At 36.3% G+C, this 15,028-nt stretch overlaps 1 protein-coding gene across 2 annotated transcripts; it reads right to left on the minus strand.

The window, feature by feature from the left end:
- Nucleotides 1-1,511: 1,511 nt before the first annotated feature.
- On the minus strand, nucleotides 1,512-10,757 carry LOC105221875 (TNF receptor-associated factor 3). 2 transcript variants are annotated; one of them, XM_011199010.3, is made up of 6 exons: nucleotides 10,035-10,757; nucleotides 2,831-3,247; nucleotides 2,622-2,770; nucleotides 2,284-2,564; nucleotides 2,098-2,213; nucleotides 1,512-2,001 (listed from the first exon to the last, which is right to left on the minus strand). In XM_011199010.3, exons 1-6 carry the CDS (start codon nucleotides 10,167-10,169, stop codon nucleotides 1,693-1,695), a joined length of 1,407 nt encoding a protein of 468 aa, XP_011197312.2. In that variant the 5' UTR covers nucleotides 10,170-10,757; the 3' UTR covers nucleotides 1,512-1,692. The 2 variants fall into 2 exon arrangements, with proteins under 2 accessions (XP_011197312.2, XP_049311955.1); XM_049455998.1 differs by lacking the exon at nucleotides 10,035-10,757 and adding an exon at nucleotides 5,564-5,768.
- Between the last annotated feature and the right edge of the window lie 4,271 nt (nucleotides 10,758-15,028).

Below are 15,028 nucleotides of genomic sequence, written 5' to 3' on the forward strand. Positions count from 1 at the left end.
TTCATATTATTTCCTTTTTCCGGCGGCTTAATGTACATTTCTCAAAATCAACTAAACTATGTACCAGGTGTACCGGTATGAAGTGAGCGTTAAAATACAAATGTGTTGTAAACGAGCCTTAATTTTTTCTGTTCGGTTGACATCACATCTGTCAAACAGATTCAATAACCTTATGCTTATTGAACAAACAAAATTATATTTTGTGGCGAAGAGTGAGGATTTACGGATTACGGTTACTAATTTTTTCTTTCCATTAGAAGAAGAATGCTGTAGAGCCGCATCGAATGTTTGTCGACGTATACGGTGGTCATGCTCTATTAAAAGCAGCATGTAAAGAATGGTTTCAATTGTCCAGAGATAATGATTTTGATGTGAGAAATGAAGAACTTGGAAGACAACCAGAAGAGTTTGAAGTTGCCGAATTGGAAGCAATATTAGATAAACATCACACCTTGAGTCAAAAGCAGTCAGGTTAAATGTTCCAAAGCAAACAGTTTCAGACAATTTGAAAGCTATGTGACAGATACAAAAGTGTGGAAAATGGGGTCTAATTGTCACTGCCAATGAAAAATGGATTTGTTTTAAGAATCCTAAGCAGTGAAAATTATGGGCTAATCGGCGACATCCATTAACAGACCGATTCGGTAAGAAGAATGCTCTGTGCTTGGTGGAATTAAAAGAGCGTGGTATAATATGAGCTTCTAAAACCTTGTGAAACTGTAGATGCTAATCGCTACAGACAACAAATGATCAATTTGAACATTGCATCGAAAGACGAACAGAATGGGCCAGAAGACACGAACGGTTCAGGATACAATCAAAGTATTTGGCTGGGAGCTGCTATCCCACCCGCCGTATTCACCAGACTTGGCCCCTTCCAATTACCATTTGTTTTCATCAATGGGTCACACATTGGCTGAGCAGCACTTTGACTCGTACACAGAGTCGAAAAATGAGTGTCTGATTGGTTTCCTTCAAAAGACGAGCATATCTATTGGCATGGTAGCCACAAATTGCTAGGAAGGTGGTCAAACTGTGTAAAAATCAATGGACAATACTTTGATTTTTTTTTTTTACTTTTCCATCCAAAATTGGTATTAAATTTTCACAAAAACAAGGGCTCATTTCATACCGGTACATCTGGTAAACCAATTTTGCTGATAAAAGGCTGTCTAGAAATAGCCTATAAGGGGTTTTTGTAGGGAGTCGGAGGATACGTGTGATGTGTGATATTTTAGTGAAATCCAGTTTTTTTTTAAATAATATGGTTTAGCGCTGAATATGAATGAAATTTGTCTAAGTCTCATAAATCTCGTATGCTTGATACGATTTCCAATTCTCTGGTTGACTTTTACTTCAAGATAACAGAGCGCAGACGTTTCACTTTTGAAGCGTAAACGTTTTATTCTACCATAAGTGCCCGTAACTTTCCTGACGTTTACGCGAGTCCAAATAGGTAGAGCATTACTCATATGAAGCAAACGAAATTGATACCAAAGGAACATAAAATATATTAGTACAAATGTATACGTTTATTAATTTAAACGGAATCTGGTATAAGTATGTACATATATACAAAATTATGATTCTCTCTTACTTTGAACTGAAATAAGTAAAAATGCTTCGCTTACAAACTGGTTTACCTAACTAGTTCTATATAGTAAAAGTATAATTACGTCTTCTCTCGCAAGGTCACTTTAAAACCCGCACCTCCACATATAAAGAATCATTACGCAAGAAGTTCGAATTCGTTATAATTTTATGTGGTATATGAAAGTACTGGTTGTTCTGTATGAACTCGTCGTTCTTCTTGCGCACCAGAATCGTCTTCACATAATCCTGCGATTCCTCGGCATTGTTGAATTGAGCGCGTATGATTATGTCGGCTTGCAGGCGACACGGCCAGGACAGTAGCGCATCGTACTCGCCGGCGATTACATTGAGGCAGGCGATCAAGTTGCGGCCCTTCCACGTACCTTTACCGTTCGGGTGTATGTCGAGCTGCAAGTGAGGTCATAACGAAATCGTTAGATAAGAGCATTGCCAACACAGTCATGTGACACATATTTTTGTGATGAATAGAGGGCGTCAACTTACGCGCAGCGCATAACCATATGGCTTGTTGGAGAACATGGCGCTATGCAGTATCGTTTCATATTGCTTCGCCTCCTCCAGTTTCTTCGAGAAATCTTTGATGCGCCAAATCAAGTGACCTGCGCATAAGTGCAAACATTACTTTGACTTTAGTACAATATTTAGGAAGCGTAAATTGGTGGAACTCACCTCTTGTATTTTGTATGCTGGTGAGCCGTTGTTGAGTGGCTAAATGGTTCTCTAAATCCGCCAGGGTTTGCATGGTTTGATGCAGTTTAGTGTCGATTTGATTCACTATACCCTCCAACTTCTCACAGCGTTCTTCCGTCTCGCAAACTATATTCTTCATGCTCTTCACCTCAAGATCCATATTCGCCTGTTTCGCATTCAAATCGCTATTAGCGACAAACTTGGTTTTCAAGTCTCCATCCAGTACATTTAAGAACTCTTCGATCTCGATGAATTTGTCACTGCAATGTAAGATAAAAGTCTGAGTAAAAGTTTCACTAATGTCAGCACATACTAACAGATTCTTCTTCTCATTTTCCAAGATCATCTCCTCCAGTTTCATGGTGTTATCGTTTAAATGGTTCACATGTTCTGCCACTTCCAGCGACAATTGTTGTATATTCTTTTGCAACACATCCATTTCCCCCTGTATGTCGGCTTTGACTTTCTACAATAATTTTTTTCTTTATAAAATATTTCAAATAGCATTTCGTTTGTTCATTTTAACCTTTATCATTTCGAAATTGGCCACATTGTCCTTGTAGGCCTCGCCCACCTCGAACTGTCGTTGCACAATCTCCTCATTGAGTAGCGCTTTGACGCCTCTGACACTTTCATCGGATTCGTGTTTCCAATCCTCCAAGACCTGATTGTATTTACGCAAATTCCCAACATCTGTGATCAGATGCAGTCGTTGGCCGATCTCCTCATTGAGTACCGAACGCAGCGCGCTCAAATCTTTTTCCAGCTGATTTATTCGATTGTCCATGAATTGATCGAGACGTTCGAGGCTATTCGATTGTTGTGGCTGTGCTTTGGCTCGGGGGCACTCTTTTAGGTGTGTGCGCATACGAATACGTGGCACAAAGGCGTTGCAGCTATTCGGGCACTGCTCTAGTACTTGGCCGCAATGTATGAGGTGTTCCTGTCAAAATATATAGATAAAATAAAATATGCCTGAGTAAATATAAAAATAGGCATTGACTCATTAATTTTTTTCTGGTTTGGAAGAAATAATATTATGCAAATGAATTAAATGAAATCTGAGACATTGAAAAAGAAAATGATAAAATTTAAAATATATGTATTGTAGTTAACTGTAACCGATGACCGCAGTAAGGTAGTGGTTAAAGTGGGCAGGTTATAATGTGAAGGAGCTGAGAGCCTTTGGCCTAACAATTTGACCTAACTTCGATGTCCAATCGATCCAATAACGAAACGACGAAACTAAATGCCAAAAAATACTTGCTGAAACCGTCCCAAACTCAGTGTAGAAACTTGTTCTCATGGCTTCCCACATTATCTTTTGAATCGTTATCTCAAAATGTGGTGAAACCCTTAAATAAATTCGATATATCGAGTGGCAGTTGCACCGCTAATACAAATTTTTAATATGACTTTAGAATATCCCGAACAATTTTTGTTGAAAATATTGAAAAAGGGTCGTGGGACTTTCCACATAGCACTTTACTTTGCGCACATTGATGGGAGTATAAGTGGTAGAACCTTGGAATATCAAAAATTAGACAGCGGCTACGTTGGCTAGGTCACGTCGTCCGAATCGATGAAAACACTCCAGCTCTGAGATTATTCGACGCAGTACCCGCCAAAGGAGAAGCAGAGGAAGAGGAAGTCCTCCACTCCGTTGAAAAGACCAGGTGAGAAAGACCTATATAAACTTGGAATCTCCAATTAGCCCCAAACAGCGAAAAAGAAAAACGAGGGGCGTGCTGTTGTAGATTCGGCTATAACATATAGATGAATTAGCAGTTAACCTCGATTTTTTATGACTCTGTGTCAACGCGTCTTTGAGAATTAATATTTTCCTTAATTTTTTACGATTTATGCGCCAAAAGTTTCGGAAGTCAATAGCTAGATATTAAGAGAGGTCAATACACACATCTGCAGAATGAAATTTTTAAACTACATATATGAGCAGCTCCAAGCAACAGTATTAATGGAATAAATGCCAATACTCGTACTCCAAAACAAATACCTTTCGAATTGACCACGTATCGGGAATTCTGTGAACTTGTCATGTGAATATCAAAGATGAGTGTTTTCATCGACGAAAGCTTCGTCTAAGTAAAACATCTTCGAAAAAAAGGAGTTAAGAAGGATAATCTCAATGAAGACAGAAGAATGAGAATTTATTACCGATTTCTCTTCGCGAGAACAAAAAGACATATTTGTAAGCTACATTGTGAGAATCCGCGTTGCTCGCCTGAACAACTGTATGTGGTCATCTCTTTAGCCTAAACACATTCTAAAATATCGGGTTTCCATTTAAGAATAATAATTAAGAAATTGAAACATGCTTCCTTAAATCTCTCTTCTGATGTTACACCAAACCACAACCACCCTTTAGGTGTTTTACGGTTTGATACACAAACACTACACATAACAATGCTCCGCTGTTATGCAGCGAGCATAGATAGCATGGATAATATGATACGAGACTCTCGCATTGGCTCTCATTTTTCCCTCAAACGCGTTCCCTGATTATTTGACAGCCAAGGAGGTCGGGGAATTTTTGACAGTTGATTTCAGAAAAGGCTGGATGCCAGAAGTAAAGCGCTATAATTACTTGACGATATTAGTGTGAAATGAAATTTCATTGAACTGTGCGAACATATTTTGGCAAAATAAATGTTTATGTAAATTAATTAATGATTTTGCATTTTAGCTTTTATATATGTATGCATTTTCAAAGTGTTTTATTTAGTGTTTTGTATTATTTATTACATACTCAATATAATTTTTTTCAGCAGTGGCATCATTGACAAATGTTATAAAAAATGCGAGTTTTGACAGCTCTCTCTCGAATCAAAGAGTTTCGTATCATATTATCCATGTAGATAGTACTAAACATATTATCTCCCCTTCTTATCAAATTATTGTATTTCAAAACAATTTACGCACTCATGAGTATGCTCAATGCCAAATCTCTTGCACATAAAAGTGTGTTTGCTGAACTTGAACGCTTTGAGTCTTTTGGTAGGTCCAACTAAACCTCGTTGCCCAAAAAATGCAAATATTTGACAAGAGCGATAAGAGTTTGGAGCCAAATTCCATGCTTATCAGAATTTTGACTGCTATCAAGTTGCTTATCGGAGAAGGTCACTTATATCAGAAAGATATACACGAATTCTATTAAATAATTTAACAAACACATTATTTAAAAAATTTCATTTTCACTATATAAGAATATAACATTTGAACAACTTTTGAATATTCTTACTTAAAATTTCCGATTTGCCGATCGATTTCTTAATTTTGAGCGCTATAACTTGACGCAAATTAACCGTTTGACTGCGCGATGTTGACTAAATAAATTTAGGGTCAGTTTGTTGCCGTTACAATAAATACCGTTATTGACTAATGGCACTAGGTGACGTGATGGTCTATTGATAACCAGAAAATTTCTATAGAATGCCCTTATCTGAAAACTTTGCCGTAAACGTATATGTATGTGTGTGCAAATATGTTTGTAGGTGGTTGACTAGAAATTATTATTAGTAATTTGTGTTATTTCGCATTTTACCATATTAGTTTGAGGTGCTCTTGATTTCAGTTTTACTCGGACCACAGGTGTAATAAATTAACTTAAAAAAATACAAAAAAAGTAAGGAAAGGCTAAGTTAGGGTGCAACTGATCATTTCGTAATACGTAGTATATGAAAGTTGGGGTAGTTTATCTATTAACTAATATCATGGCACATAGTAAAAAAATGTTCTTTGTGTTTCATTAAGGTAGCTCATATACAATCACCAACAGTAGTAAAACACGCTCTCTCAGGGCTATACCCTGTTCAACCATTTTATTGACATACAGACAAACTATTAAGAGGTTAGGGGTTGTCAGAATTTTCAAAAAATATTTTTTTTTTTTTGCATTTTCGTTAAGTGAAATATCTTAAAAATGTTCTCTGAAAATTTCACGTTGATCCGATAATTAGTTTTTGAGTTATTCGACAAATAACAAAGAGAGCTCGGGCACTTCAAAGCGCTAGTGTGAAACTTTAATCGCGTTTTTCTCAAAACTATGTTTCTTGATCTGGTGACAGCTGTAACTCGAAAACCGCTCAGTAATGAAATCAGTTTTAATGAAATTTATACAGCTAGAAACATAATAAAATCGGGCCTGATCGAAGGATTTTTATTTTTTCAACAATTTCGATTTTTTAAGACCAATTAACTACTGATTTTTTCCCAAAAATTTAGAAACAAATTTCCTGAGGCCACCATTTTGTTAATTTAAAAAATTCTTCAATGAGGCCTAGGATTATCTATTTATAAAACTAATTTTTTTAGTCCGATTGATTTTAGATGAATCTCCAAGCACTTATGGTTGTCACCGCAAGTACCTTTTTTTGGAACTGGGTCAACAAAAACAACTATAACTTTGGAAATTATTTTTTTTTTTGGAAATTTTCGTGACTTCAAGTCAACACATTCTATAATAATGCCATATTACTACTTTTGTAAAATAACACGATTTAATAGCAAAAAAAAAATACTGAACATTTTAATTTTTTCGTGCCTCTGACTACCCCTAAAAGGGGTAGAAGAATTATCAATTATGTATACGTTATATCAAGCGTATTGACTGACATTTTCGAACAAAAGTCAACTATATGTACTGGGGTTCAAACAACAGCAATAAGTTGAACGGGTATAAAAATTCAGTAGTGTGTTGCGATTTTTACAAAGTATAAAAATATCGAACGAAGAACTCGTCTCAAAGTTTGTATTTCTAATAAAATTTCGTGTGCGGAATCGTTGTGAATTTCGGAAAAGGCTTACGATGATTAAGTTTTATCAAAACTACAAGCCTACAAATGGCACAAAGCCTTCAAATACGGTCGAGAAATCGTTGAAGACATTCTGGACGACCCTCGACCCCTTCAACTGATGAAAATGTTAAAAAAGTGAATGAAATAGTGTTTGAAAATCGTCAGGCAAGTATTAGAGAGATGGCAAGAGAGCTCGACATCTCTAGCGAGTCCGTTCGATTGATTTTGGTCGATCTTTTGGATACGAAACGCGTTCTTGTTCGACTCCTCCCGATAAAGCGCAATTTTTTTCCGTTCGGGTCACGATTGTGAGCCAAGAACGCAATGAATACCACTTATCAACCACCGTATTCACCAAATTTGGCTCCGTATTACTTTTTCTTGTTTCCAAACTGAAATGAAACTTCGAGGGGTTTTCAAAATTTTTTGCAATATTTTGGAATTTTTTATTGAGTGAAATTGTTCTCTTTCATTTGATATTTCTCATTTTTACAAAACCTATTTCCGTAGACAAATCTAATTAAATTCAACTTCTGAATCACTTAAAAACCTTTTTCTATAACGTATTATTTCCTATTTATTGAAAAAAAAACGTTTGTTTTACAAGAAAATCGCGACCATCGAAAAAAGTAGGTACAAATGGGAGATTTTTTCTTATTGCGACTATAACTACATTATATTTGATAAGGAATGGCGTTACTTGATTTTTTTTCGGTAACAGATTTTCTTCGTTGCCTTAATATGAAGAAAGCCTTAGCCGAAAGTCTTCGTATTTTGGTGGAAGTTCATGGCGAACATGCACTAGTTGAACAAATGTGCCAAAAGTTTTGGCATCGAAGACGAAGAATATGCTGGCGGTCAAAAAATGTTGACTATGAGAAACTGGAAGCATTAAGTCCCTGGCCCAATGCTGATTGGGTCTGAACTGTCAAAACTGAAAAGAACTATACTAGAGCATATAAAACGAGACCAAATGTACTCTAAAAATAACGTTTGACAAAAAACGAATTCAAACTAAATTGAAAAAAAAATACTTAAACTATTATTAATGTTTTGTTTGGCGTTTTGATCCGTTTGATATTAAGTAAGAGGCAACCGTGCTTGTAACATCTCAAAGCGCTATTTGGTCACACAAGTAATAAAAGTACGAAAAGTCAACGAAAGCAAGAAGAGCCAGCGAGTATTGGGCCTGGACCTTCACTCGCAGAAGATTGTTGCCAGACACAAGAAGAGCTCTTAGGCTTTGGGAGCCACCCTAATAGCCATTTCAAAACGTTTAAAAGCAGCAGAATATATATTCAGAAGGGCGTGCTATAAAACTTATGAGCTTCTAAAAGTGGGTAAAAGAGTTAATGGGGAACGATACCGACAACAACTCATCAAATTGACGCGTTGCCAAAAAACACCTAGAATTTGTGTTCTGCAGGGATAGGAACACATTCACTAGAATATGGCTGCCATCAAAATTTTGCGCAAGTCCTTTTTCTCCAAAGAAGTTACTCATTTATCGAGACTGCCGTTATTGGACTACTGTAGCATAAGCTACCATCAAAACTGATCGAAATTAAGTCCTTTTATGGACAATTTTTCTAGTTGATAAGATATGTTCACGAAATTTGGCACAGATTATTGACTCAAACAGCGCTATGATCTTCGAACAAACTGTACAGACCGGATCACTTAGCATATAGCTGTCGTACGAACTAATCGATTAAAATTAAGATATTTATGAAGGGTGTTAAAGCTTTGGTTCAGCCGCAGCTGTCGGTCAGGCCTTAGACTTTTCAGCCTTCTCTTCTCCTTTACTGAGTAACAACAGTCACGCCAGTTGTTTCTTCTTTTCGCAAAGTGGCGCCAATGGGAGATTCCAAGCGAAGCCAGATTCTTATCCACCTGGTCTTTCCAACGGAGTGGAGGTTTTCCTCTTCCTCTGCTTCTGGCGGATACTGCGTCAGATACTCTCAGAGCTGGAGTGATTTCATTTATTCGGACTACATGACCTAACCAGCGTAACCGCTGTGTTTCAATTCGCTGAACTATGTCTATGTCGTCGTATATCTCATACAGCTCATCGTTACAACGGATGCGGTTTTCGCCGAAAACTCGTTACGTCGCCTCATCAGATGTTGTCATCTTCCATACCTCTGCACCATATAGCAGGACGGAAGTAATGAGTCATTAATAGTGTTTTGTTTTTGTTCGTAGAGAGGGGACTTTAGCTCTCAGTCCGAAGTAGCATCTTTGCAAGAGTTATTCTGCGTTGGATTTCGAGGCTGACATTGTTGTTGCTGTAATACTGGTTACAAGATAAACGAAATTATTTACGACTTCGAAGCTATGACTGTCAACAGTGACGTGGGAGCCAAATCGCGAGTGCGACGACTGTTTGTTTGATGACAGGAGATATTTCGTCTTGCTCTCGTTCACGCCAGACCCATTTGTTTCGCTTCCATATCCATTCTGCAGAAAGCCGAACTAACGACGCGGTTGTTGAGGCCAATGGTATCAAAGTCATTGGCATATGCAGGCAGCTGTACACTCCTATAGAAGATGGTAACTTCTCCATTTAGTTTTGCAGCTCGAATTATTTTCTCCAAGATTTATCGCATGGTGAATATCTGGTCAGTTATTAATTTTCCAGGCCTCAAACCACACTGATAAGGTTCCATCAGTTTGTCGACAGTGGGCTTTAAATCACTGTACGTATATAGTAATTTCTTGTTTTTAAAAAGCTACCGCCCACTCATTGTTTCCAACAATTAAATTATCATAAACAGTAAGTGTAATATAAACAACAAAATACGCATTAACAAGCAATAAAAATAGAAAAAAGTGATTAGCCATAAAATTGTTTGTTCAAGTGATTATCAGTTCTGATGATGTTTACCGAGATACTTGTCGGTGGCAAAAGCTTACCGTAAAAGTTTGTGAGTCGAACCATTCGTTGCAGAAGAGACATGACGATTTCTCGTACTTAAGAACGGTCGTTGTGCCGTTTGGCGCTAAAGCGCCATTCGAATTGCGCGAATAGCCATTGCCGTTCGTGGCCATAATCAATATAGGTACTATATGTACGTACGTATGTTTGTAGTAGAAGTAGTTAAGTGATGAAGAAATTACTTCTAATTCTTATGCGAGTGTGTTTAAATTAAAGCAATTCGTACGCAGCTTCACTCAATTTCACTTGTCTTTCACATTGCCATTAACAAAGGCAAAAGGCTAGCACTTCACATCGATTCACCGCTCTTAATTATGACAACTAATTAACACTTCCAACTGGTTTGTAGCAATTAACTCAATTGCTCGAAGACAGCTACACACACGTTCACACAAACGACCACTCAGGTACATTCATGTATATATGTATGTATATATGTATATGTACATATATGATATTATAAAAGACCAGAGTAATATAGAATTACTGTCGCAATAATTGACTTGTAACTACGTCCATAACTTCTTATATTTCTATATATGCACAATGTACGAGTAAATCCACCGTCCACTTCTGACACATTCTACCTACGCACGTCCCACCAGCACCGTCGCGGCTGTGCGGAAGCTGAACCAATTTACAAAACGTAATGCCAACGAATCGCTAAGTGATACAACTCTTTGACGACTAAATTTCTCGATTGAATGTAGGCAACCACAGCCGAATGGGTGGATGAAAAAAAGCCAATAAAAAGAACAACACATGAAAAATGAAAACAAACAAGAACTCAATGAGAGTTTTATCAAAAATTTCATAAACAGTAAAGGAAAAGATAATAATAGCGCAACTACAGGGAAATTAATTGCTATAAAATCCAACAACAACAATAACATATGTGAGAACACTTCGTATGTCGTAATATCTGTTAAATATTTACCAACATACATACACACATAGAAATAAGCGTATCTATATTTGTTTGTGCCTTTGTTATCAGCATAACAACAACAACATAAATAATACATAGCCACTAAATTGCGATAACAGTAAATGCAAAGAAATGATAATGAAAGTGTGATTCTGTCTGCGTTTTGCAGAAATATTCGCGTCTACATTTGTGTGTGTGTTCTTATTTCTACATATGTATGCATAGGTGGATCTACGTAGTTGTCGCGTATGTATTTATAATTCACCTGTAGACTTGTTTTTAGCTCCATGCGGTGCAGAGGTTTCGTCGTTATCAGAATTAGGCGAAAAAGGGTGAATAATTTTCAAACAGCTCGTAACCTTTTACATTTTTTAGATAAGCTTGTTCTATACAAATGTGTGTGTGTGCTATGATAAGCTGCCATAAATGTCCAATAATTCAGCGGTGACAAAAACTATCGAAATGGACATCCCAAATTGCTGGCTAAATACCGATGTTATGAGTTAGAAACATATATTTTTTATACCCTGAGTATTTTAAGTTTACTATGAAGTTTGAAACTGCTGGAAGGAAACATCGAAGACACATAAAATATATATGTATATAAATAATCAGATTTTAAGAAAGCAATCTGAACTTTTGATCACGCCATTTTCTCCCCAAGAAGCAGCCCATAGAATCGCCGTTACCAGATCACTATAGCATATACATATGTACAAGTAGATGTCATATAGACTAAACGATCGAAATAAAGTGGTTATAAAGATTTTTATACCCTTAACAGGGTATTTTAAGTTTGTCACGAAGTTTGTAACACCCCTAAGGAAGCGTCGGAGACCCTATAAAAAAATATATTATACATAAATGATGAAGCTGCTCATTTGACGGAACTGTTGATATCGGGCCACTATAACATATAGCTGCCATACAAACTGAACGATCGGAATCAAGTTCTTGTATGGAAAGCTTTTGCATTTGGCAATGTATTTTCACGAAATTTTGTAAAGATTATTTTCTAAGGCAACAATGTAATATCGGAAGAAATTGTTCAGATCGGTTAATTAGAGCATATAGCTGCCATACAAACTGGACACATAGTTACTAAAAGAAATGCACCTGTGAAGGATTCGGTGCAACCGAAGTTAACGTTTTTTTTTGTTTGATTTTACAAGAGATACCATAAGTGATCATACAAACTGAGTGATAAAAATCAAATTCATGTTAGGGATATTGTGTATTTGTAAAGGGTATAAAAGCTTCGGTGCAAGCGAAGCTTACGTTTTTTCTTGTCTTTTATATTGTAATTTCACATAGTATATAAATTTACAAAGAGGATAAAAAGTAATATTGTACAATACTAGTGGCGGCCGGTGAAGTTTCAATCACAGCGCATGAATCCTGATCAGGTAGTGTCCGTCCAGTTAGAGCGACTATAACTGTTGGTTGACCTTACGATATGACAATTAGAGAGCCGTATGAAACCAGTGGTACCCTCCTCTCCTCTCCTCCCGTGCCTTCCTCGAAGATATATATGAGAAAAAAGATTGTTAATTTAACCATTTTGTAATGCAATCAAACTGTTCGTGGACTCCAGAGTGCCCGACATCTAGTTATTATCTATGCACCCAGCTTCTCTGATTCTGTGCTACAAGTCGTTGAGCGCCATAGTTGATGTTGTTCGTAGAGCATCACTCTTCTTGACGTAAACCACTCGTTGAACACTTCCATTACCTCTGTAATAATTATGGAAAGTAACGGTTCTATCACTCTGGATCTTGTACTTCCAGCTTCCTTTCACTCTTCTCCTCCTTCGTTTACTTTTTCGAATTCATGCTAAACGTGTCTAGATACAGAGTTGCTATCTTTCCCCGTCCCTCACTAGGCCAAGACGAGAATTGACGTGTGGCCTTTTGAGACTATTCGTCCACATCCGAACAGCGTAGAGAAAAACTATTCAACACCTATCACACCGACTTAATGAAAACATACCTGTCATGGCTTGAACGGGATTAGCCCACCAACCAACTCTGGTTGCGGAATGCCGCAACCACCAGCAATCTAAGATGAAATCCATTGCAGTATAACATATTCATTTAGTTTATTTAAGTTCATTTAATAAAATCAAATTTATTTAATTGAGAACTAGCCAGATTAACGGAAATTCCAAGAAGTAAAGGTGACCGTGTTAGTATGTTGTTATCTCATCGTGAAAAAACCACCTCAGTTTAAGATTGTTTTTTAATTTAAATCATTGAACCAATTGCTTATTTAACATAATTATATAACATAGTGTAACACCCCAAAATACCTGGGAAGTGATATTATTTTTTGTAGGTCTTGCGAGTAGAATGACAATCTAATTTTGGAATTAGCCAAACACACTCAAAATCACGACTTAAACTTAAAAAAATCTATTTTAGCTAATTATAAACCGATATTATTAATTCAAGAAGAAAGTCAGAAATTTCAAATGATAATAATGTGTTAACAATCCTATGAGATTTATTGATTTTGCAATACAAATTTAAATTTTGTTACCTTTTTCAAAGTCTTTTTGACTTTGGCGTATTTTCACACGCAATTTTATAAGAAAACTAAATGAGTTCTGATTTGATTCCAAGAGTAGATTTAATACTGAGTTTCACGTGAAGTGTTTCAATAAACAACAAACAAATGACTGAATTATTCAACTTTTCATAAAAATTAAATTTTTACAAAAATTTGCAATTAAATTACCAACAAGTAAGGAAGAGATCTAACGGTTGTATGTGTAAATTAAATTTGAAACTTTCACACAAATCAAGAATAAATTGATATAACGAGAAAAGACTTTGCACAAATAGTGCTGAAGTAGGACACCTTATGAACACAAATTGCCCAAATTGAACTAAAACTGTTCAAGCTCCTAAATACCGAATACGAGTATGTAGACCACAGTATCCCAATTTTTCGAGCGTTCGTGTGATTTTATAATCATAATAAAATTGTTTTTTAAATAACGGTGCATTTCTGTTCTTAGATTGCATAAAATCGGGTGAAAACTCTCCCTCGACCCCATATAAGTAACAAGCCTTATGCACCTGAAGGAACTCACCTGGATTTAATGCTTGCAAGTCTTATAAAATATTTGGTTAAGTATATCTTCGGTTATACCCGGTCTTAGCTCTTCCTCACTAGTTTCTCCTTCGAAACGTTGTTCTTTTCACTCATGTACCTAATAATATGTATGAAATCGGTTAAGACCTTGGTATAACCGTTTTTTTTCCTAATATAATGATTCCTCTTTTAAAGTTAAATTAACTTTTCCTTTCTATACGAAATTCTTTGGTTTTACTAATTATTGATATGTGATTCTCATCAAAAAGGGGTTTCTCATCGGAGGCTGGTTGTTGTTTTCCATTGTGGGTGTTTTTTACGTGGCGGGTCCCAAACCCAGCGCACAACCCTATTTAGGCGATGTTTCGTCTTCACACTTTAGCTCGGCAAAATGTATTAAAACCACGGACATTTAAATTAAGAGGCTATGTGACCGTGTAACATGACCTACGATTGATAAGCACAAGAGTACGCACATATATTACACCTATCGTAGGATATCACCCATGTTCACATCTAGAAAACATCATACTTTCTATTAAATTTATTACGAATTGCAGATTCACCAGGTTTTAAGAAAGAAGATTATCTTATGTCGTAGTATTGTAATGGGAAGATATGCAAGGGTAGTAAAAAGTTAAAAAAATGTATGTACATAAATTCTATTTCTGACTCGAACGTTAATTAATTTCTTTCTATAGCCTCAAAAATTTTCTGAAAATGCCAATTAATCTTGTCTATTGTTAAATGTATAACTACAAATATTGCATTCCAACCTGGTCTAGGCTTAGAATACTAAGTTGTATGAAATTATTCAAGTCTACGGACTTTCCACATACTTAATGTCTACCTTTTAAATATTCATGTAACCCCCAACACCTTGACTCTGATAATTGTCGCTCAGTGAATTACGTGAACAGGCATTGAGGCTAAGCTTCTTTCTCGTGA

Source organism: Bactrocera dorsalis, chromosome 4 (genome assembly GCF_023373825.1).
Source record: "Bactrocera dorsalis isolate Fly_Bdor chromosome 4, ASM2337382v1, whole genome shotgun sequence".
Lineage (NCBI taxonomy): Eukaryota > Metazoa > Arthropoda > Insecta > Diptera > Tephritidae > Bactrocera > Bactrocera dorsalis.